This window comes from Patiria miniata, unplaced genomic scaffold (genome assembly GCF_015706575.1).
Source record: "Patiria miniata isolate m_02_andy unplaced genomic scaffold, ASM1570657v1 HiC_scaffold_1, whole genome shotgun sequence".
In the NCBI taxonomy this organism is placed as follows: Eukaryota; Metazoa; Echinodermata; class Asteroidea; order Valvatida; family Asterinidae; genus Patiria; species Patiria miniata.
In genome coordinates this window covers 33,442,442-33,467,421 of record NW_024037047.1, presented here as the reverse complement: position 1 = coordinate 33,467,421, position 24,980 = coordinate 33,442,442, and the positions used below count along the sequence as shown (strand labels likewise).

The window sequence follows — 24,980 nt, the reverse complement described above, 5'->3', positions numbered from 1 at the left end:
TTGGATTTCCAGTCATTATTAGTTTTTGGTGCTACATTTCTTTAAATATGAAATATATTTTTAGAGGTTTTGGGTTGTTTAAAAATCCAATTGGGTGAAATATGCCTCAATTTGAATAAAATTCAACAAAAGGCCGCTTAATTACATGATTTTCATATGATTTGGCGCGGCCATAATAGTATATAGGCCGTTATATACTTTTGCTTTTTTTGTTAAGAAGTAATTTTTGCCATATTTGGAAAGAGTTTACCTCCCTAAGCCGAAATGCATTGAAGACATTTTTCCCAGCTGCCGTGTGGCGGCCATCTTGGATTTCAAAATGGCCGCCATTTCGAGCCTAATTTGTATCATAACTTCGGACTTGATTGTCACATGAAGTTTATTTTGATGGCAAACCCCATGTTTTGATACCAAGGAACTTGAGTACATTATTGTTTATGGTGTACTCTTAATGGATGGCAGCCATTTTGGATATTTCAAATATATGGCCGCCATTTTCGGCTTATTTGCATAATAAATTTGGACTCGAATGGCGTACGAAGTCAATTTCGGTGGCAAACCCCATACATTGATACCTAGTAATCTTAATGACCCATTGCTGATGATCTATCCCAGATGGATGGCAGCCATCTTGGATTTTTTTCAAAATAGCCGCCATCTTGGATCTTATTTATAATAACATTGCACCTGAATGTCCTATGAAGTCCATGTATTTGAATGAATGCAAGTAAATCACTGTGGACCGGGGTACTTACAGTTGATGGCAGCCATCTTTGATATTCATAATTGCCGCCGTTCTGAAATATTGTATAATAAATTTGGACTTCCATGTTGTATGAAGTCACTATTGGTGGTGGCAAAGCCCATAAATTTGATACCAAGGAATCCAATTAGCACATTTAAGCATCCTAAATGGATGGCAGCCATATTGGATATTCAAAAATAGCGGCCATCTTTTGATTTCATTTAAATAATAAGGTGGCACCTGAATGTCGTATGAAGTCCATTTTGGTGGCAAACTGCATATGTTCTTGATACCAAGGAATCCAAGTTAATCATTGTTGATGGGGTACTCCACTGGGAGTATACCCCATCAACAATGATTTTCGTGGGTTCATTGGTATCAAAAACATGGGGTTTGCCACCAAACTGAACTTCATATGACAATTAGGTCCGAAGTTAGATACAAATTAGGCCCGAAATGGCGGCCATTTTGAATTCCAAGATGACCGCCACATGGTAGATAGAAAAAAATGTTACCAATGGATTTCCAGCTAAGGAAGGTAAAGTCTATCCAAATAATTATGAGAAAAATTCCCTCTTTAGCAAAGAAAAATGCAGTGGCCAAAAATATGACATAATATGCTATCTAGTAATAACTCTCGTCCTAAGTTGCTTTTCGGGGTACTTTAAACAACATTTTGTCATTTGGGGCCATTCAGTGCCAAATCAACCCCCAAAACCTTTAAATTTGAAACCCCAACCTCTTCAAATTGGATCATATTTAGTTTATGGGGTAATTTCGGCTGAAAAGCCGAAATTTTAAGTTTGAGCACCATCGGACAAAACAGTTTCGCGCTACCGCCCAGGCAATTTTGGTCAAAATGGACATTGCTGCCATTTTTAAATGACCATATTTCTATATGTTTGAGCCAAATGTGTTAATCTTAATTTCTTTTGAAAGGTTACATCATGAGAAATCCAAATTACCATTTTTTTTTCATGTGGGGGTTTTTAAGAGTAAAATGACATTTTGACCTTTAATTTGACCTTGAATTTGACCTAGTGGATCACCCGACATTGAGACAAACTGGATGAAAATTAAACCCCAAGATGTTCGCTACAAAAATCAAAAAATTGGGAAAGATATTTTTTTGTTCGGTTTTGGCTCATCTCAAAGTTGGCATACGCGTTGCAAAATGTGATATCCCTATGCAGTGTACTAGTGGATTTAAAGTAGGGATTTTTTTGTCCCTGAAATGTGTTAAAATTATTCCTTTTATTTTCTGAGTTAATTCATCAATCACTATTTGTTTACGGCCGTAAAGTGTTATGTAACTCGGAGGTGGGTGCTAGGTGAATTATGCAAATCGTAATTCCTTTTCCCTTTGTTGCATACCAATTCCGGGCTTGCAGCCATGCGGGAGGGGTAAAAACCATCGCCCACGTATTTTCGGATTGAGGTTTGCGGTTTTTTGGTTTATTTCTTTCCCGTATATATATATGATTTTTGTGATTTGTAACTCCTGTGTTGAATCCTCTGTTCTCTTGAGTTATTCCTTGAGTTTTGGTCCGAGTAGAGCGGCACAAGGGTTCGCTCTGCGACACAGGGATATCACATTTTCCAACACTTATACCCCATAGGAAACATAGGATCTCATAAGGTACCTCGGACTGGAATGATGATGAAATCAATGTCAAAGGACAAATTGTTGTTCAAAGTACTCCAAAAAGCAATGCAGGACAAGAGTTATGGCCAAATATAAAATCATGTAATTAGTGGCCATTTTGAATTTATGCAAATTAGGCATATTTCCACCACTTGGATTTCTTTCCTTTTTAAGGAACCTTATAGCAATGCACCATGGTGTGAAATTAATTTATGTACATGACTGGACTTGGATTATCAGGGGAAATGTTATTGTGACATGTCAACACATGACAGCCATAATTTTAACTTTAATCTATGCAAATTAATAAATGGCATTTATGCAAATTATTATCGGCATATCGCAAATTTGGGAAACATAGGGATATTGAAACTTACCGAGGTCTAGAATAATGAGTAAATTCGCCTGATGATCGCCACGCAGTGTGCGTGTGCGTGAAACCAATGGTAGCAGAATAGACTGAACCTATATGTTATATATAGATTCATATATATACATATTGCAGATAGCATATATATATTACAGCATAATAAATGAATATAAATCATTTACAGATCTTTTCTGAAGTCAATGGGCATCTCAATAATAAATTAAGATCAACTCTCTGTGTTTAGTATTAAATATATTGTTGCAGCATCACTAAATATTCCATTATAAAGTAGCAAAAAAAGTGGTACTGGGTGTGGTTAAGAAACACATTAGAAAACTACTTTCCACCACTCGGATTTCTTAAGACTTTTAATATGTTATAGAGGAGATTTTTCTGAGTAATAAACCTTTTAAATGGTTTCTGTTGCAATTTGTTTGAGGTTATCCCTTAATTTTTTCACATAATGCCTGTACTACAAGGCCGGGTTTTCAAAAGTTAACTTGGGCGTGCAAATCATTGAAATCTTCAAGAGCCTGGAGATTTGTTGCAATTGTAATTACTGGGGGGGGGGGGGGGGGGGGGGGGAGTACAGTACAACATTTAGACTTAAAAGTCAGTTCAATTCGATGCTCCAACGTTGTCAGATTTTCGATAAAGAATGATAGAGATAGAGTACTGCAAAAACCAAAAAAAACCATCAAATTTACAAACAAACGAACAAAAACTACGACAACAAACCATCGAATAAACATCATCATTCTTTTTCAATAGGCAGAGAAGGTATCAAACAAATTCCTGTGGCGTTTGAAAACGAGTTCATATGAAGTAATCGCAGTCCTCGTGGAGAGATAGAAAAAAACCAGAATGTTTGGCTGCTTCCATGCATCGTGTAATCGAAGACTTTTGCCTATCCCAATCCTTAATGATTTAGAGAAACAGACGATTATTGGGCGTACGGGAAAAAAATCCCATATGGTTATATACAGGCTAGAAGTGATGTTACAAAGCCTCTGATCTCGATCTCTGACATTTAACCTCATGTCGGATCCTAAAATGCAACCTTGTTTATACAACATACTAGACAATTGAGAGTGAAAGATTAATTTTAGAGTGAACAATAATTGTACACAGGAGGGAAACTCTGAATAACAAATGACCAATGCGTGACTTTTTGTTTACTCAAGTTGAATGGTCTCGATACCTTAGACTCGGCCTGCAGCGTCCGAACCATCTTCAGTTCCGTGGAGGAATGGAAGGTGTAGACGTACTCGGTGTCCGGTTTGAACCGGATGAAACTGGCAAGGACCGGACTGAACCAGCTAGTGCTTATGGAGAGTACCAGAGCTAGCTTCAGCATGGTGACTCCAAACCGAAGATTGGTCCTCCCTGCCGGCAAGGCCATCTTGGTGGATGGCCTGCTTTGGCAGCAGAAAATCCGAATTCAAATATTTAAAGTTCTGAAATTAAAGAGAAAAGACAAATCTTGAAAGTGAAAAACTACAACCCAGTGGTCAATTTCGGGATAGAATGAAGTCCATTTGGAGCTCGCGTAAGGTCCCCTCAAGGCAAAAGGGTGTAACTTCAGTCTTGGCCTTTTTGAGATGAAGTCACTTCTGGGGTTATTTGGGGCGCTGTTTTCCTTCAACGAACCCTCAAGTCCATATGTCCTTCCTTTTCAGATGTATCTCGTGCAAAATTGTGAATGTTTGGTTCAGTTTCTTTGACAAAAGGGCGTCTGTTGAGATATATTCTGGGTTTTTTGCTGGATGTGACCTCATGTCAAAAGGGCATAAAAGATACATCCTTTTGCCTTGTTATTAGGTATACATTATACGCATAGTGGAAGTGCAATAATAGTGCATTTGGATATGCTTTCTCAAGATTCATCCTTTTGCCAAAATAATCCTTTTTATTATATTTGTTATACTTCATGGAAAAAAATGGCGCAAATTTCTGGTTTAAAATTGCCAAGGACAAGAAACTGACATTTCTAATGTATGTTTATTCACAACTCGTGGTAGAAACATTGGTTTAATTTGTGGTAAAATAAAAAAAAAACAGAGGACCTTGAAATTTGACACTGATTTTTCTCGAAATGCCCTTTTTTTCCCTTCAAGTTATACCCTTTTGCCTATAGGGGTTCTAATCGTAATAACATGAATAGAAAGTAGCAATCACAGTAATTGTCCTTGAATTTCCTTGATCTGAAAGCCCTAGTACTGAAAGAGAGATGCGCGAGGTCATGACGCGCCATTCGCAGAAAATGAAACAAAATGTGAAGTAATTGGTTGAATCAAGGAAATACTTATTAGTCAGACGAGTAGAATAATGGCTTTCGAAGTGGATAACGCAACTTTCGTTGGGTAGAGGGGTTCTGCCCCATGAGAATCCAGGGACGGGAAATTATAGTCTACTTACAAGGCGCCAGGCTGTGGCGGATCCAGGATTTAAGAAGTCGACGGGTGTCGATGTAAGACTCCAAGGTTTTAGGGGGGGGGGGGGTAGAAGAGGCGTTGCAGTTATAAGACTAAAGACCTGAATCAATTAATCGAGATTTTCAATAACGCGTGTAACTTTATTCAGGGAACCTTGCAAGGGTTATGCCAATAATTAACGTTGGTAAGTCGTGGGGCGGGGGCGGGGCCGGGGCGGAGGGGGGGGGGGGTGGGCCACTTAACCACACAAACTCCCGCCTGGATCCGAGCCTGTTATATAGCCCAACATTAAGCCATATTTTTTTCAGGGGCCCAATAAAGGATTTTTTGTCGTATCCAAGTTGGTGAATAATACGGACAATAAACCTACACATGTAGCAATAGGTGAAGAAAAGGGGGGGGGGGGCGCCCGATAGTCCAAAGGTCTGATAGTCCGAATGTTCTTTAGTCCGAAGGTTCGATAGTCTGAATGCACGAAATTTCCATGAGGGGGTTCGTTAGTCCGAAAATGAAATAAGGTTCGTTAATCCTAACATTTGATGCAATAGTCCGAAGGTTCATAATCCGAAGGTCCAATAGTCCGAAGGTTCATTTATCCGAAGATTCATAGTCCGAATTTAGAATAAGGTTAATCAGTCCGAAGGTTCAATAGCCCGAATGTTCATTATTCCGAATTGACAATAAGGTTCGATAGTCCGAATCGGCAATAAGGTCCGATAGTGTCATACTGACGAACCGTATTGCCCATTCGGACTATCGAACCATATTCTCAATTCGGACTATCAGCCTTATTGTCAATTCAGACTATCAGCCTTATTGTCAATTCAGACTATCGAACCCTACGGTATATTCGGACTATCGAACCTTATCATCTATTCGGATTATCGAACCTTATCGTCTATTCGGACTATCGAACCTTCGGACTATTGCACCTTCGGACGACTAATGACCCTTCGGACTAAAGAACAATGGGACTGTCGAACCTTCGGACTATCGGGCTGTAACCAAGAAAAAGACACCTCTGGATAGCCATTACCGAGTAAAGATTCTTCGAGAAGTAGAACATAATACAGAAACTAAAGAGGACTACTCCTAAATCAACTACAATACACGTACAGACATTCCCTCAATAAGCAGGATTGTAATTTGTAAATATTGGAAATGCCACATAACATTTGACAATTCGTGCGATGGTCTTCTTACCTTTGATCGCTGCTTTCAACGACGACGATTGAGACGGACAACAAAGGAAAATGGCCTGTATTTTTACAAATAAAGTTTGAATCAAAAAAAGGAAACCCAAAGTCAGGACCATTTTTCAAATGAAGTTCTACATGTAGCTTTTTTAAAATCTAGCATATGAAAGCCCAAGTAATAACCTTTCTTTTAGTACAAGAATCATTCAAATCACTTAGGCACTTTTCAAGTTACGGAGTTTTAAACACAAACACCGTTTTAAAATTCTGTCCACGGATCACGAAAAAGGTCAGTGTTCTTTCAGCAAAACGAAAACAATTCATCCCGTGTACATCCCTATTTGAATTATATTCGTTTTGCTGAAAGGACACTTATTTTTTTGTGATCCATAGACAGAACCTCGTTTAAAATTCCGTTACTTGAAAAGTACATGAGTGATTTGAGTGACTCTTGTACTAAAAGAAAGCTTATTGATTAGGCTTTTTATATGCTATATTTTGAAAGTGCTACATGCAGAACTTCATTGCAAAAATGGTCATGTCATTTGGGTTTCCTTTTGTTTTACTCACCCTTTACAAACTCAGGAGACAAAACGGTACACGTACTTACAAGTTCCCTCAATAAAACCACTAGCTTCTACTGTAAAAAGAATATGTTGCGGTCACTTTACCGTGAATGTGACAGATGTATCATTATTAAGGAAGTGCTCTAAACAGGCAAAAACACGTGAGTATGGTGGCCCTGAAGGGACATCGCATATCGCAAACGTATGCGCATACGTATGCGATGTCGCGAAATTTATCGCGAATGTGTGTGCACACGTATGCAATGTCGTGAAACAATTCGCGAATATGTGCGCACACGTATGCGATGTCGCGAAATTTATCGCGAATATGTGCGCACACGCATGCGATGTCGTGAAACAATTCGCGAATATGTTTCGCATACGTGTGCGCACATATTCGCGATAAATTTCACGACATCGCATACGTGTGCGCACATATTCGCGATAAATTTCGCGACATCGCATACGTGTGCGCACATATTCGCGAATTGTTTCACGACATTGCACACGTGTGCGCACACGTTTGCGATATGCGATGTCCCTTCAGGGCCACCATAGTTTTCAGTCCAACTAACGTTTTCGTTACAGTCGAAGTTGAACATAATTATTTGTACTTACCCACCGTCTTGGTCGATAATCCGGCACAAACTTTATCAGGAAGTTGGTCTGCTCATGCAGCATCAGTTAAATTTCACGTCTAATGGACTACACGAAGCGTGCTTCGTATTCCCGGGAACTACGCAGGCGCATACATTACGGTTGGATGGCATGTCATTTGCACAATGATGCACGTTGGCCTGCATAATAAATTATTTTCGGCGCACAATGGGGAATATTCGTCATGCACATTTGCAACGAGAGTTTTCAGATGGCAATATTTTTTCTTGCGGACACGTTTCTCCCAACGTTTTTCCAATCAATTAACAAAGATAATCTTTATTACAAGGGTCTGTCAGTCGCTATTTGTATTGTGATCAATTCCTCCCAACAGTTTGAGGATGCTGTTGCGGATCCGAGATTTTATGTTTATGTAGTCTGGTTCCATGACTCCATTAAAGATAAAATGGATCAATTATAGATGTCGGAAAATTGGGAATATTCGTCATGCACATTTGCAACGAGAGTTTTCAGATGGCAATATTTTTTCTTGCGGACACGTTTCTCCCAACGTTTTTCCAATCAATTAACAAAGATAATCTTTATTACAAGGGTCTGTCAGTCGCTCTTTGTATTATGATCAATTCCTCCCAACAGTTTGAGGATGCTGTTGCGGATCCGAGATTTTATGTTTATGTAGTCTGGTTCCATGACTCCATTAAAGATAAAATGGATCAATTATAGATGTAATTGATTCTTCAAAAGAGATTTTTCTCTTAAGAGATTTTTCAAAAGGGGGTTTGGCTGGGGTGTTGAAGTCCAAGATACCTTCTTTGGGGGTGGTGGTGGGGTGGTGGTGGTGGCGGTGGTCAGGGAGGGGGGTTGGGGGCTTGGGGGGTTGGACGGGGGCTGGGGATTGGATGGGGGCTGGGGGTTGGCTGGGGGCTGGGGGTGGGCTGGAGGTTAGATATGGCATTTCAGTCAAAACATAAACATACCGATGTTTGAAGCAGTGAATTTAGATATTAAATATAGAGTGATGAGGTAATTCAGGGAATTGGTCTCAAGTAAGGTCCAGAGCCTAGTCGTCTTCGGCTGTATCGCTATATCACTGACTGTAACGTGTGTCTAAGCTAGTTTAAGTCTGACAATGGCCAACTAAGGATACCCCATCACCCAAACCATGGAGGAAGAACTGGGCTAAATTCGCCCCGACACTGTGTATATATTATGCATGAAAAGCACATGGCGGATCTACGGGAGTGGGGCGTTTAGGGGGTCTAATCATACAGAAAAAGTACATGCCTGCTCTTACCCCCCCCCCCCTCCGAGCTCAAGCTGGAATCGCCCCTTAAATGACTTGCAGTAAACAATCATTTTGAATCGATTGAATATAATTGTGTGCCCTCTGGGACCTGCTTTACTAGGCGTGTCTTGCCTTGTCTTGTTTCTATTATGTAAATAATTACTTGTGGCACTTGTCTGTTGGGGGGGGGGGGGGGAGGGTGTGCCGATCCGCAACTGTGTTGAAGTATAGACTGAGCTGTCATGGGAACAAACACATGACGTTCTTTAAAGGGAGTGTACACCATTGGCTTTTGCTGTAATTTTCAAAAATAAACTATTTGAGGGGCTAGTATAATAGATCAAATATTGTTACACTGACATGTTTGAAGTTTTGTGTTTGGAAATGCTGGAAAAACCAAGAAAAACAAGAATATTCAAGTAGTCTGGTTCCCTGACTCCACTAAAGATAAAATGGATCAATTTATAGTTGCCAGAAAATTGTAAGGTAAGGGAAACAGTCTAGCTGGCCTGCACCCGTTCATGGACATGTAACCAATAGCAAACACAATTTGGACTGAAAAAAAGGTAAATTTGGAGCAGTAGTTTACAAATAGTTAGGTTTTTTCCAACGGTGGTCGGCTGACCACCGTTGTTTTCTGCTTAGCAGCTCCGGGGATAAGGTTTCGGTTGGCAGTAGTCCAGGCCTACTTGAATTGTACAGCACTTGGAAAGTGCCATGGCCTAGCGGTTAAAAACAGTGCACTAATGCTCTGGTGTTTCAGAGGCAACAGTGACGTGGGTTCGAGCCCGGGCCGGGACACTTGTGCCCTTAAGCAAGGCACTTGCTTCGTCCTTCGGATGGGACGTGACGCCGTAGGTCCCATGTGTTGTATAATAATATAATGCACAATAAAGATCCCAGTGCATCGCTAAGAGAAGGGGTTCGCCCCGGTGTTTCTGGCAGTGCGATTATCGTCAACACTTGTAAGGAAGAGGAAGTGTGAAACAAACAGCTCAGTGGAATTCCAGTTCCCAAGTTCCCATATTGAAGTTAGTTCTGCTTTTACTTTGTATTATACATGTAGTTTGCAGCTTCCGATCTCGTGCATATAAAGTCATTAAGGTATTTAGCATAATGTCATATCAACAGCACTATATCAAAACTATGAGACACCAACGAATATACAAAACACATCCAGGAAATAAACATAATAGTCGCATAACGGATGTAGGATATGTGTGTGCTATCATTTTATCAATCTACTTCACTCTTGATGTTAAATACAGATCTGCTGGTCTTTACTCGAGACGCTCACAAGTTCCAAGCCGTGTGAACAAAAAAAGCAGTACACGACCAGTATTGGCCTAGTCTGTATACATCTTTGTTTTAGCGTGTGTGAGCTAGTTTGTCAGTAATAACCATCAGATGATGAAGTCTGCACTAATACATTTGAGCCAGTTTGAAGTAGATCTGGGTGAACTTTCTTCGTGAAAAGAAATACACTCCTTCCGTGGGAGAGACGGTCAAGTCAGCCCAACAACCCCAAGAATTCCAATTTCCAGAACTGTCGCACACAATCACCTATTGAGTGGTATTATGTGTTAATCTTTTCAGAGGATTCGATTTTGGTTTCCGGCATCTGGAGATAAACCATGCTTTCCTTCGGCTGTGTTATCGTCATCATCTTGGCTGCCCATTTACCACAATCACAGTAAGTCGTTCCGTCCCAAGTGCGAAAAAACTCTGATATTTTTTTCTTGATGAAATGTAAGACTCTGGAATTATTGTCAACCCCACTTCCACAGCGGCTGTATACATGATTAAATGGGTGGTCATTATGCGGTGATATTTTCTTAAATATCAGAATGATTCAATTTTGTTTCAGCGGAATTATAGCAATGGTGTTTAAAGCAAGGAGAATTTAAAGTGAGACATTGTTTTATTTATTTATTTTATTTCTTTCTGGTAATGAAACCAAGGATTCCTCAAAAGTACCATAAGCACTGTAGCCCGGAAGCCTGAAGAAACCTGTGGAGAGAAGACAATGAGAAGAAGTTACAGTTTTAGAGGTGGGAGGAAAACCCCAGAAGAATATTCTGGGGAAAACCCACAGAATCAGGTAGGGACTGAAAACCCAATCCACATATTGGCCCAGGCGGGATTAGAACCCGGGTCACAGCAGCGGAAGGCGAGGAAAGTACCGCTACGCCACCCTGACTCCCCATATTTTCAGAAATTCTTGACGAATACCGTAAAATACTGTAGGCCTACCAAATTACAAATCGTAAATGAACAGAGTTGCGTCGGCTCAAAGTTGCAAAAGAGGAAATTCGTATTGTTACATTGTCGGTCAGAAGATGAGTACTGAAGTTACAAGATTACAAATGGATTTACCCAAAATAATATCCTCCCTATATTTTTTTTCATTTTGCTGTACGCAAATCTCAGTATTTCTGAAAATATGGATAAATAAAGTTTTGTTGTCGTATTTCCTCTTCACCAGTGTTGTTAGACCACATTTTAAGCCAGAGTTTTGACATGCTTTCTGGAAACTTCTATCTATACAAAAATTCAAAGGTATTATATTCATGATAAAAATGTGAAAACCATATTGACTGAAAATGACATTATAAATTGTACACAAGGGGAAGTGTCTGTGGATACGGATGCCCTCAGCGCTACACAACGAAGTGTGGATGGTTTGGCTGGAACTGGAAGCGCTGTACCAAATACAGGTGAGCATGTAAATACGGTTGTCACGCGTGCTGATTATGTGATACTTGTAAAGCAAGAAAACCCGTCTCTTGATCTCTGGATTGTGACCGATTAAGGGGTGTGCGCTGATTAAACGCAACATGGCGCACATGCATGCTGTATAGGATGCATACCTGCAAATACATTCCCATAGACACTAGTGCTAAATGCCGATACTTCAAAATTCTTTTAAAAATACCCAAAACTCTCACAGGTAGTCAAGCTGCACAGAAAAATGATAATCAACATGTCATCTTTCGTTTTCTTTTCAATTTTTGGTGGGTTGACCATTGACTTTTCGAGATATTTTCACCCAAAGAAGACGACCCCTAGTTTCCCCAAAGCGGAAAAGTAGCAATTTTGAAAAACGATACCTCCACAACACGGCAAAATAGCACGACTTTCGAGCCCAAGAGCATCCAAAATGCTCAGAATTGGAAGCCCCAAGTCCGGGCCAGAGGTTCATAACCATATCTCTTCAATTCTCCAATTTTACGGCGCTCAGAACTCTCTAATATAGAATATTTTGTGGGTATAACTTGTATTCATGAGCTTGGCGGATCGATTTACCGGTGTGCACCCGTAATGAAAAACCCGCGTCATTATGACGGAACAATTACGTTTCATACAATTGCGTGATTTTTCTCTTAATAGGACGTGACAGCAATACGCTTCACACGCTTTCATAATTCAAAAATTAGACGCATGTCAACAATTACACTTGATGTTGAACATCCTTGAAAAACAAAGTTATTTATGATAGCGTGGCGTGTCCTTCAATATCTGAAAAATTGAAGTTCGTAAACCAACGTTTGAATTTGCGAAATTGGACGAAAATTTATATTTTTCTTCGCAGGGCATAAAGGTCTACAAAAAGGTGGAGGACAAAATCTTCCTGATCCAAATTCCATATGTAAAAAAACCCTATTTTTTTGGACACAACCATTATTTGAATTTTGCCTAAAATACTAATGTCAAAAATTGAAGTCCGTTGTGATGACGAGTTAGTGACACACTACATGTTTGAACACGGTTCACTCTTACAAGTTGTACGAGAGGGTCACGTGATATACCAGCAGTGCCAACGCGCGACCGGTCACGGAAAAGGGGAATCCCCACATTCCATCTATGCATCACCTTTGACCGTACTGCGCATGTTGCTTCAGCGAATGGAACAATTAGAATGCACAGACAAAAAGAGACCAGTACAGAGTGCAGTCTCGCTTAGACTTAACTCAAGTCGGAATTGCTTTAAGTCGGAATCTTAAAAGAAAAAAAAAGTAGCGAAAATCACTTAGTTTACGCCTTCCCAGATGCCCGACAAGGTACACTTCAGCGCGCGTTCCACTTCAGTGCCGTATAACAATGCGCACACACTGTATGTACATTGTACAACACGCGTATTTCACGTACATTGTACACATGTGTGTGCATGTATTGCAGAGCATGTGCATACATGTGGTGCAAAAGTTAGCTGCATCACTTGAAAATAACATGTACATGTACGTTTTTAACATGATGGTCCGGATTCGACGCATGAGGGCGCGCGTTATGTACTGTTAGGACGTATGCGGTAAGCGCATTTTATTCCTAGGAGGGTTAGGGGCAATGTCATGAATAATTCATGTGTATCCATGAGAACGGACAATGACATCAACAGCATTGTTGTTACTCAACTATAGTTACAATAAAGCATTTTAAAGAACGGTTGTCGTCGAGCTACCACACAGTAGCCTAGTGGATAGCGAGATGAGCTATGGATACAAAGATCCCTGGTTCGAATCCACGTCGTCGCTGCTCATTTTCATCAGCTATTTTTCTCTCCAAATTTATCACTGAGAAATTTTAAATTAAGGGGAAAATAGAACGAGAACCTAAGTCTTGCAATGATTCAAAGGAACTGAATTATTCATGACATTGCCCTAACCCTCCTAGGAAAAGAAATTACGCATGCGGTAAGCGCTGTGAGTGGATTTACTATTGGCACAGACCGAGCGCAACCCAGACTTGGCCAAGTCTAAGTCTCGCTGGGCATATGACTGCAAGCCCTATCGGGCTATACTGACGCCTGTTCTCATATAAGGATAAACACCATCAAAAGTTGCCGGACAACGAGCCTGCCTGACCCACTACAGGTGAAAAATCCTCAAGTATTCCCTTCTTTTTCGTGCGTATTTTTATTGTAAGAATTATTGCTAGTATTGTTTAGGACTAAATTATATGCAGTATAATATACGTGTTGATATATTTTGCAGATTTTTTTTCCCGACCAAATTAACTTCAGGTTTTCCTGTCCAGTTTCATACCTTGCTCAGTCGGTTATGCAAAGCTTTAAACAAAATCGCATTGAAATTTGATTTAAATTTTACGAAAGCAACTCTATTATGCTCAATGAAATCGGGAAAATGTTTTAGGTCAAGATATAAAATGACAGGACATTTTCGAAAGATTTATGAAGTAATGTACAGCTATTTCAAAGAAAACTACGACTGCTTGAGCAGGAAAAATGAAATATGCATAACATAACTTTGAAAGGTGTAAAGCGTCGAAGTAAGAGAAGGAAAAATATGACCTTTTAACAAAATTATATGTTTTTAAAAATAATTATAGCACGTCGCCAGGGGTGAACCTTCAGGCTTTATGGGCTTCGTGTGCCAACAAGAAAGGACTTTTTTTAAACCACTTTTGAGAGCCCCGTTAGACTTGGCCCAAGTCTGGGTTGCGCTCGGTCTGTGCCCGCCCCGTAAGCCTTCATCACGTCCCCCTTAAGCGTCGAATCCAGACCACCATGTTAAAAACGTACATGTCATTTTCATGTGAATTCAGCAACCCAAACATGGTCAATCTCCTAAGGCTGCGCTAATTACGCATGCCGTACGTGTACGGTGCGGTATGCGTTCTGTCCACACCGGCGCGCCGGTGTGGACAGAACGCACGACAGGCCACCAAACCCAGCTACATCTATCGTAGTCTAGTGATTGTGTCTGGCACAATGCAATTTCTATTTATAAGATTTGCAAGAAAGAAAAAAATGTTATTTTCCTGAATGTTGGGGTTTCTATGATGGGTTTAGTTAGTGCATAAACGAGTGGAGGCGTTAAATTATTGTAGGCCTAGCCATTATATTATTGGTAAAACCATCGCAGAAGTTGAAGTTGTGGAACACTTTCAGTTTCCGTAACTTTCCTTTTCAGGTCTGAATGGACACAATGCTTATCATCAGTTGCTTTATGATCGTCTGTCTGACTTCAAATTTAAAAATATAAAAATAAAATAAATTGTAATGCTTATGAAAATAGCGCTTTCCATCGTATCAACAGTCTCAAGGCGCTTTACGACCATTTGCGTCAAGGTAGGCATATGATATAGTTGTCCACATAGCTGCATGTTCAATTTTATTCCACCCTTGTTCTTATTATTGTGTTCACTTTTTCCCCTCATAAAAAACTTTCAATTTGTGTGGTTTATCTCAACCCTCACGGGAAAAGCTACTTAAAAAGGGGCGGTTTTAACCCTTAGTGAGTACTTGTAAACATGACCCTGTGACGACCTGCATTTGTCCCTTGTCGATGATGTCATTGTTTATTATAAGTCTTGGCATTAAGCGCCGTGGACGGCTCCTGCGTAAGTATTTTCTCTACGAGAGTCACTTCCCATTTTCCACCGGTGGAAAATGAGTGCGCCCTCTTGTGACCCGACACTGCAGTGACCACGCTCCACGAAACTTGCAGCCAATCAGGGATAAGGGTAGGGTCGAACAATCAAATCACAGTTAAAGGGGCGGGGTTTAGGACAACCAATTGTAAATGATATAAAAGTATTTGCTGAGTTAAATAAAGGAGAGAACTGGTTTGGAATTGAAACAATACAGACGTGTTCCGCGTCTCCCCCCCCCCCCCTCTCTCTCTCTCTCTCTGTTTTCAAATAGTATCAGCACTGAGGGAGATTGGAATCCGGTGTCATATGAAAATCGGACTCGTATGAAAATCGGAATCTTTTTCCCTTTTATTGGTTAAACCCTCTCACGTGACCAGTCCCTCTCCTAATTATCTATGCATGAGCATGCGCAATACCACCAATGAGTCCGTATTTCATAAAACCTAAATTCATGCTACACCGGCACTGTCGCCACGCTACCCATTGACAGACTGGTGCTGATTCCAAGGGGATATAATTGTATGTAAATGATAAAGCGCTCGGATGACAGCAAAGGTCTGTTACAGCACGTTTTATTTTTGGCTTGCTTTTGCATCGGGACCAAAATAATACGCCCGTCATTTAATTTCAAACCGCAAATATTTCGAAATATGTGAAGTTACAATGTATTAATGTGGAATTTTTTAATTAGTTTAGTTCAATGTCTTATTCTAACTTCAGCACTTTAAAATCGAAATCTATATCGGGTGAAATTTAAAACAAAACACGGGAAGAGCATTTTTAACCTTGTGAAAGTACACTGAATTTGCACCAAACCCCTAGGGGTAGGGGTGTATTTACCCCCCCCCCCCATATTTTGTAAAGATTGCCCTTTTCCATTCAAATGCCCTTTTTCACCAGCGTTTAACCCCCCCCCCCAAAAAAAAAATTGTAAAGAGTGCCCTTCTTTTGTTGACAAGTGCCCTTTTTTCTGAACAAGTGCCCTTTTTAAAGAAAATACGTGTCTACATTTCAGCACGGATGTACAAGTGCCCTTTTCAAGTAATCCGCCCCCAACAAAAATGACCTTGCTATATACGCCCCTGTATACCACTCATACTAGTAAATTAGCGTTCTAGACAAAAACGCGTAGGGCCTCAACGGGAACAATTCTTTTTTAATGTGTTAATTTACAGGCGTAGTTTTCCATGATTCCTGGATTTCATCCATGTGTTGTTGAATGTCATCTTACTTATCCTGTTTTTTTTTCAGGGCCGCGGTGTGTCCCTATGGGTGAAAGCAGCGTTATATGTCAAGTTGTTGGAGAATAACTTCTTTCTTTTCTTGTTTTGCTACCCGGCGGATCCGGGGGGGGGGGGGCAACGGGGGCCATGCCCCCCCCCCAAAAAAACCTCGAACCCATTTTTTTTCAAGTGACGTCGCAATAAAGGCAGGCACTGCATACACTGGACCACCATCTTTTCCTTAAACAAAATTGGTTAAAGTGGTCAGAAATTGCCTCAGATCGCACCACAGAGCATCTAGAATCAAAAAAAAAAAAAAAAAAAAAAAAAATCAGGGCCCTTATGCGGGCTCCGAACCCCTCGCCGTAATTTTTTACCCACTTTTTTTTCGGGGGGGGGGGAATTTTTTTGCCCCCCCCCCAAAAAAAACCTTGTGTTCCATCCGCCCTCGAGCTGAATATGCTTCTTAGATCAGCTTGCTTTTTCTTTTATATACCACATCTGAAAAGTTCAGATGTCATCACAAGTTCAGATTTTAGAATTTTACTCCCTAGTTTGCTGACCACTATAATATCAAATTAATATTTTGAATGTATTAATTTGTATTGTTCCGCATGAGACAATCTTTGGTGTTTGTACTCTTCGATGTATAGGCCTACAAGCACTATGATTAAGAGCTGCTTAAATCCAAGCGTTGTTCAAACCAGAACATTATTTTTGCTTTGTCGATCTTCGTATCATTCATGCAATGGTTAAATCGTGTTGCTCGTTGATAAGTTATAAATTGAAGCTTGAAATTATGTATTGTTTGCAATAAGGCTTCTTAATGTTAAAACTCATGACATAATTACATTCATTTATGTAAAATAGCTATCACGCCATAAGGTTTAGTTGTGAACAAAGTTATGCACGTAAAATATAAAAAAGTGTGGTTTAACGATAGTGTAACATATAGATTTGGCTATAGTCTTTGGAAGGTTTGACTATAAACTATATGTTAGGATACGGTAGCTCAATTAAAACCAGGTCTTGTATAATTACAGAAGTTGGTTCGCGTACGAGTTGGTTCGCGTACGAGTTGGTTCGCGTACGAGTTGGTTCGCGTACGAGTTGGCTCGCGTACGAGTTGGCTCGCGTACGAGTTGGCTCGCGTACGAGTTGGCTCGCGTACGAGTTGGCTCGCGTACGAGTTGGCTCGCGTACGAGTTGGCTCGCGTACGAGTTGGCTCGCGTACGAGTTGGCTCGCGTACGAGTTGGCTCGCGTACGAGTTGGCTCGCGTACGAGTTGGCTCGCGTACGAGTTGGCTCGCGTACGAGTTGGCTCGCGTACGAGTTGGCTCGCGTACGAGTTGGCTCGCGTACGAGTTGGCTCGCGTACGAGTTGGCTCGCGTACGAGTTGGCTCGCGTACGAGTTGGCTCGCGTACGAGTTGGCTCGCGTACGAGTTGGCTCGCGTACGAGTTGGCTCGCGTACGAGTTGGCTCGCGTACGAGTTGGCTCGCGTACGAGTTGACTCGCGTACGAGTTGACTCGCGTACGAGTTGACTCGCGTACGAGTTGACTCGCGTACGAGTTGACTCGCGTACGAGTTGACTCGCGTACGAGTTGACTCGCGTACGAGTTGACTCGCGTACGAGTTGACTCGCGTACGAGTTGACTCGCGTACGAGTTGACTCGCGTACGAGTTGACTCGCGTACGAGTTGACTCGCGTACGAGTTGACTCGCGTACGAGTTGACTCGCGTACGAGTTGACTCGCGTACGAGTTGACTCGCGTACGAGTTGACTCGCGTACGAGTTGACTCGCGTACGAGTTGACTCGCGTACGAGTTGACTCGCGTACGAGTTGACTCGCGTACGAGTTGACTCGCGTACGAGTTGACTCGCGTACGAGTTGACTCGCGTACGAGTTGACCTGTTTCCGCATTTAATGAAAACAAACAACCCAAAACAAAATAGCCTAGGCCTACTGCCAGTTTTCGTCAACGAATCAAATGCTTTTATACTTGTTTCTGTAATAAATGTATAAATTGAAATTTGTATGGTTCTATTTTATTTTAATAAAAAGCGTACTTGTATTTACCTTGGACATCTCTGTAACCTTTGTTGCTTTTTTTTTTTACTCCTAGAACTATAAGGCTCCACTGTGGAGCCTCATAGTTCTTAGCCCCATAAATGTGGCCTATTTACTGGACTGCCTCCGTAAACATAGGCCACACATCCACATGTACAAAAAACGTGTCGACTTTGCCAAATTTTGATTTTCACATTTAGGCTTACTTTGTAGATTGTTTTTGCTTTAGAAGCATTCTCACCCTCTATATAGGCTAATCAGAAAGTGCTGTCTTTTTCAGATGTTTAATTTTTGTGAAATTTCATGTTGAAATTTTGATACGCAAACGTGTGCAAATGTATCTGGAAATTTCACGAAAAATGGACATCTGAAAAAGGCAGCACTTTCTGATTAGCCTATATAGAGGGTGAGAATGCTTCTAAAGCAAAAAAATCTACAAAGTAAGCCTAAATGTGAAAATCAAAATTTGGCAAAGTCGACACGTTTTTTGTTCATGTGGGTGTGTGGCCTATGTTTACGGAGGCAGTCCAGTAAATAGGCCACATTTATGGGGCTACATAGTTCTAGGAGTAGCTTTTTTTCACAAAACAGATCCACCCTGTTTTGGGCTGCTGTTTAGTGTTGGCCTGCGAAGCAACTTTTACTAATTTCATGAATTTGCAGCGCGAATACTTGCCACGACTGCTCCGCAGAGCGGAGCATCATTGTTCGGGGCCGTATCATAAGTCTGACGCCTCATAGGTCCGACGCATAAGGCGTCGGACTAGTAATGAGGCTAGTCCGAGTAACTTGGACCCAACTTATCGCCTTTTTTAACATTTGGACATGGTCTGGCAGTATCGCCAGACCATGTCCAAATGTTAAAAAAGGCGATAAGTTGGGTCCAAGTTACTCGGACTATAATGAGGCATAACAATGTACATTTATTTATTCAGCCTCATAGGTCCGACACCTCATACATGTAAGTCCGACACGTCATAAGTCCGACGTCGGAAAAACGAAGCGTATGAGGTGTCAGACCTACATGTATGAGGCATCACACTTATGAGGCACCGGACCTGTGAGATGTCGGACTATTAATGGGCCTTTATTTGGTTGGGGGGATGCGATTTTGTCGGACCTATGAGGCGGCGGACCTTATTGGACTTATGAGGGGACCCCATAGTTCTAGGAGTATGGGGTTGATGCCATGATGTCACAAATTCACATTCGCTTTTGCTTTTGCGCCGTACTTGAACCGGGCTTAAAGATGACATTCCATAGCTTGACATGGACGTGAAGTGATTTTGTTGTTGGATGTTTCATTCAAAAAGTGAACAACTATTGCTAGAAAAAAATAATTTAAAAAAGGATGCATGTGTCAGGTTGAAACTTGAAAATGGCACTATCTATAAGGGAAATGGAGAACACAACTTAATTTGTACAGATCATACCTATACCTAGTCCCAGTAACTGGGTCGCTAGAACTCCTTTTTTGACATTTGGGATGTTGGTCTGTCTGTACGATAGACCAACATCCCAAATGTCAAAAAAGGAGTTCTAGCGACCCAGTTAGTGCATGGGGCTACCCTATACCCATCAGATATCTTTAATTGTATGTGTATGACCCGGATATTCGTTTCTTGTACAAGTTTATTTTTACAGCAAGAAAAGGGTAGATGGGTATAAGTATATGTTGAGCAAGGATGGGAAAGGATTGCTGAGCTTTGCTTCAGAGAATATCTTCTGTTATTAATTTAATTATTAGGACGATAGTTAAGAATGGAATGAACTACTACATGTGTAGTAGCTCATGCTGACCACACTGACCACAATGTAGGGCCTAAGACCCTCAGTGGGTGGTTGTTGCTAGGGCAACCAGTGGGCCTTCCTTGTACAACTGATCTGATCTAATAAAGGGCAGTGCACTGAAAGTGCCTGGTCAAACGCAGTAGCTTTGAATATATTGAAATACCTTTATTGTTATCCACATCAGTGATACAATAAGAATATTAAGAAATTACATTTATTTATAAATAAAAACATCTACATTTTGTTCATTATCACACAGAAAACGTCAGACATGGACAAATTCACAAATGTACATACACCAATGTAGCAGTAAAAAAAAGGAAGGGGGGGGGACCTAGGACTCAGGCGTAGGAACAGGGGGAGAACCTTGAAAGGGCCTGGCAAGGTAAAAAGGGGAAAATTCCACCATCTGGAGGGGGACAAAGCTATAAAAAAGCAATTTGGAGGGACATGTATATAGAAAATTAAAAAAAAAAAAAAAAGGGGGGAGAGATTCAACATGTACAGAATGCTTGCAATAAACACATAAACCCTACTGTCTGGAGATAGAAAAAAAAGGGAAAACAATTGCACATTCAAAGGCCTTATTTGATGCTCAAATTCCAGTCAAGCTAGGGAACTTATATAAAGAAATTGAATTATGCACAGAACTTACATTTGCAAAGGATGGCTACTAGGCTATAATATTATAATGGAGCGCCTAAACTTTAAGGGGAGTGGAAATGGCTAATCACACTCAAACTCCCTATATTCCAAAAAACAACAATAGAAACTACATGTATAAGTAAAATTAAAAAAAAAAAAAAATTACCGATAAAACTGTCACAGATCATATCCACAAAAATTTTTAACATGGACTGGAATTAAAAACTTAAAACTTAAAAAAGAAAACCCTAACATCGGAGGAAAAGGGTTTCCTGAAAGCATTGATATGTAGCCCGATGAGCAATAAAATTTTTTTTAAACCCACAAAATCAGCTTATGAAAAGGAGAAATTGCCCATGTATTCAAGGGCCCGAAGATGCTCAACTACGAGCCAACCTAGGGAGCCTCTATCAGAGAGTATAATTTGCTGACAAAAAAAACCAATGAGCCCACCTTTAAATTTAAGGAAAAAAGAACCCAATATGACAGTCACATTCGAGATCCCTTTATTAAGTCCGCCACCAGTCCTTGGTATTTAGCATTCCCCAGGTTTACTGTGGAGTTGTTTGGGATCGTCAGTTCTCCTACAACGGCGCTTGTGTGCCCGCTATGTAGAAAGATGTCCGGACGAAGGTTGGTTGTGCATATTGCGACTGGAATAGTACTGGATTCCACACACATACCTGGGAGGTCGACTGTCAAGTTCGATTCCTGGTCCACATGATCGTACAGGTATTTTGAAAGACATTTGAGGACGCAGTCGTGTCTCCATGTGAAGTGACCCAAATTCAGGGCTTTTTCACATGCGCTCAGTATGTGAGCAAGCGTGCATCTAGGTTTATGACACAGGTGACATTTTGGGTCAACTTGGATGCGCCATCTTGTCAAGTTCATGGGGGTGGGTAGGGTATCGCATCCTGCTCTGAGTAGAAATGCTAGCTGGCCACTGGGGAGAGAATAACGCACTCGCTGCCAGGCTTTGGATTCACTCTCCAACTGGATAATGTCCGATAGCTTTGATTGAACTTGTAGCTCTTGTAGGTGTGTTTCCCAGTGGAGATCATGGTTGGCTTTTGTCAGTTCCTTTATTCTCCTGGCAGAGGTTCGTGAGGTATGTGTAGTGTCGCTTGAAGCCAGTTCCCGGACTTTATCGATGGCTGATTTGAAGATTTTAGGGACCGCACTTCCCCAGTACATGTAATGGTCAAAATCATATTCAGGATTATTCCTATCATACAGGGATATAACCTGCTATCGGTGTTGCACAGGATGGACTGGAAGTACATCAAGTGGCTGCACAACCCGTAAGTTGACTGTTTTGACCAAGTTTTTTAGAAGATTTTGGGTTTTTTTCTAATTTAATTGCCTCAGGTGTTATTACAGACAGGGCTCTGGAGTGCTCTGAAATGTGCAAAACTAAATTAGGCCAACTGTACTCACATTAGCCAGCAAATTTCTCCAAAAAATTCCACTGGGCAAAGGAAAGGTCCTCAGTATTTCACCAACCAAGTTTGCAGACTAAATTCAATGTTTGAATTAAGGAGATTTTTCTTCAATATTTTGCACATGAGAGGGAAGTCAAGTGATTTCAAAATGAGGCTAAAGACTAGACTGGTACAGGTCCAACCATGGTCCAATTGTTTGAAAAGACCAACTTCTTCATTCAGTGACATTAGTCTGGTGGCTGACTGAGGAGAAATGTGTAGTAAATTGAGACTTGTTCTCGGTTCATGCCAAATGTTTCTTAAATTCTGTTGGCATGGTTGATTGATGCAGTACTGAAGCGGTGTTGGTCTGGTTGTTTCAGGTGCCAGTCTGTTTTCTGGTATTGCATGTTTTCAATACCTTAAGTTTTGGGACTCTCATTACACAGTATTGAGAGTCCAAAATTATCGGACTAGTGTTATATTATATGCTTTAGCTTTAAACAGCTCTGGAGTGTCATATGGCCTAGTGGTTAAGAGCACTGGACTCATGTTCTGGTGTTTCAGCTAGGCAACAGTGAGGCGGGTTCGAGCCCGGGCCCGGACACTTGTGCCCTTAAGCAAGGCACTTAACCATTATTGCTTCGTCCTTCAGATGGGATGTTAAGCCGGAGGTCCCGTGTGTTGTAAGCCTAACACACGTAAAAGAATCCAGTAACACTTATCGCTAAGAGAAGGGGGTTTGTGTTTCTGGCCTCCTAGTTATGCTCCCTTGTGGAAGTCCTTCCAAGTAACCAACCAAGCTCACACACAAATGTTCATCAAATCAATTATGCCTGTAAGTATCATGCATTCATTGATTTGTTTTCTCATTTCTTACCAAGCCATTTGTTTTGGCCATACTGATTCGTGTCCCAATGGAGGGGATTGCACACGTCCTGACTACTGCAGCAACTGTAACCGAGGCTTCTACTCTCCACGATGTAATCGTAAGTTGTTATGACAGAAAGACTTCTTGATATAACTTGAATATTTTGATCATAGACTACTGACATCAGACTCTTTTTCTCAACGGATAGGCCTAATGAACAGGAAATCTCTGACAGCCATGCTGGGAGGATTCAACATGATCATTCAGGGAATTGAAGTAGCCAGCCAACTATCTCACTTTGGTTAAGTCAGTTTAAATATGTATTCATAAATACCTCAGACAGTGTAGCTATTCCTATTGGTCGAGAGCCCGTCACGTGGCCGGTCTTAAACGGATGATAAAGACATGGCCAGCTGGTCTTAAACACTTTTCCAGTGTCACAATAAAATGTGGACTCCTAAAAATCCAGTGCCTCTTACCGTTTCATTGGTTGAACGTTCACAATCCTCACGTAGGCATGCGCAACACTACCAGCGAGTCAGAATTTTATAGTTCTAAATTCAAAACGCAGCGCCCCAGGTGCGTTCTGTACAACATCGGCAGAACATGCTACGCGCGCGTCAATCTCCATAAAAGGGTTGTTTACATCTTACTCGCCAGCTGAACACTCCATTATTTTGCTAGAGGGACGTTTCAAAAAGCATGAAGTAAACTTGTTGAACAAAATTGGGATCTTTTGAACGAATTATTTGACATTTTTTTTACCGAAAAGGTATTTATGAATGGGAATAAATATGTGCTCGGTCGGTATTTATCACTCTGTTTAAGACCGCTTAGAGTCTGGGTGCTGATAATTACCCTCGCCTCCGGCTCGGGTAATTATCAGCACACGGCTCGGGTAATTATCAGCACCCAGACTCTAAGCGGTCTTAAACAGAGTGATAAAAACCTCAGGAGCACACATTTATTCCCTTAATAATAATAAAATGAGTGGGTATATATATATATATATAAGGTGCACGTTTCCACCAGGACTTGTGCTCAAGGTGCTACGTCATTATTACCCCTGCTCATTGGGCCCATGAAACATTCCAAATACCATCTCAGCTCCCTGGGGAGTATACAGCTCAGTGCAGCCTGTTAGGCGCAAGGAAGCTAATTCAATCACAATAACCATCTCTGCCCTCACAGGCACCCATTTACTCCTGGGTGGAGAGAAGCAATGAGTGGCAAAGTGGCTTGCTCAAGGGAACACGCACCATGACCCCAGGCTGGACTCGAACCCACAGCCTGCAGCTGTACCCGCAGACCACAAATCCAATGCCCTTTAATAACCACAAGGCCACAGCACTCCGCAATATGTGGTGTGTTGATCACTAAAACCATAGCTTAATATTTCCCAAACCTTAGCTTACTCCTACTCAGGGTTTGGTTTTATATCTAGCTTCAGTATCATTTAAATTAGAACCCCCTTGTTCAAACCCAATGAAAATTAGCCTCGTAACTGTAAGATTCGATATCCTTGAGGCAGAACAAGTACCAGTTTTGAGCTTTAGTCTCTCAACTCAAGGGCATACAAATCTCCTCTAGCCAAATAAGCCATAAATGGATTCAAGATTTGAAAACAAAGTGTGTTTTTTTAATATCTGAAAAATGTGTACTTGATTGTAAATTGAAATCAAGTCGATTTCAAGTTACT

At 41.0% G+C, this 24,980-nt stretch overlaps 2 protein-coding genes across 2 annotated transcripts in view; one reads left to right on the top strand and one right to left on the bottom strand.

The window, feature by feature from the left end:
- The window catches only part of LOC119733092 (trypsin-1-like), a 48,053-nt gene extending 43,891 nt beyond the window's left edge, over nt 1-4,162 (bottom strand). The window contains exon 1 of the mRNA XM_038206674.1: nt 3,940-4,162. Coding sequence (XP_038062602.1) covers nt 3,940-4,162 — 223 coding nt within the window. The remainder of the gene's footprint in view (nt 1-3,939) is intronic.
- Nucleotides 4,163-22,199: 18,037 nt separating this feature from the next.
- Nucleotides 22,200-24,980, top strand: part of LOC119733084 — a gene marked incomplete at its 5' end in the record, with an annotated part of 63,713 nt that continues 60,932 nt past the window's right edge. Inside the window, 2 exons of the mRNA XM_038206667.1 lie at nt 22,200-22,290; nt 23,295-23,399. Coding sequence (XP_038062595.1) covers nt 22,200-22,290; nt 23,295-23,399 — 196 coding nt within the window. The remainder of the gene's footprint in view (nt 22,291-23,294; nt 23,400-24,980) is intronic.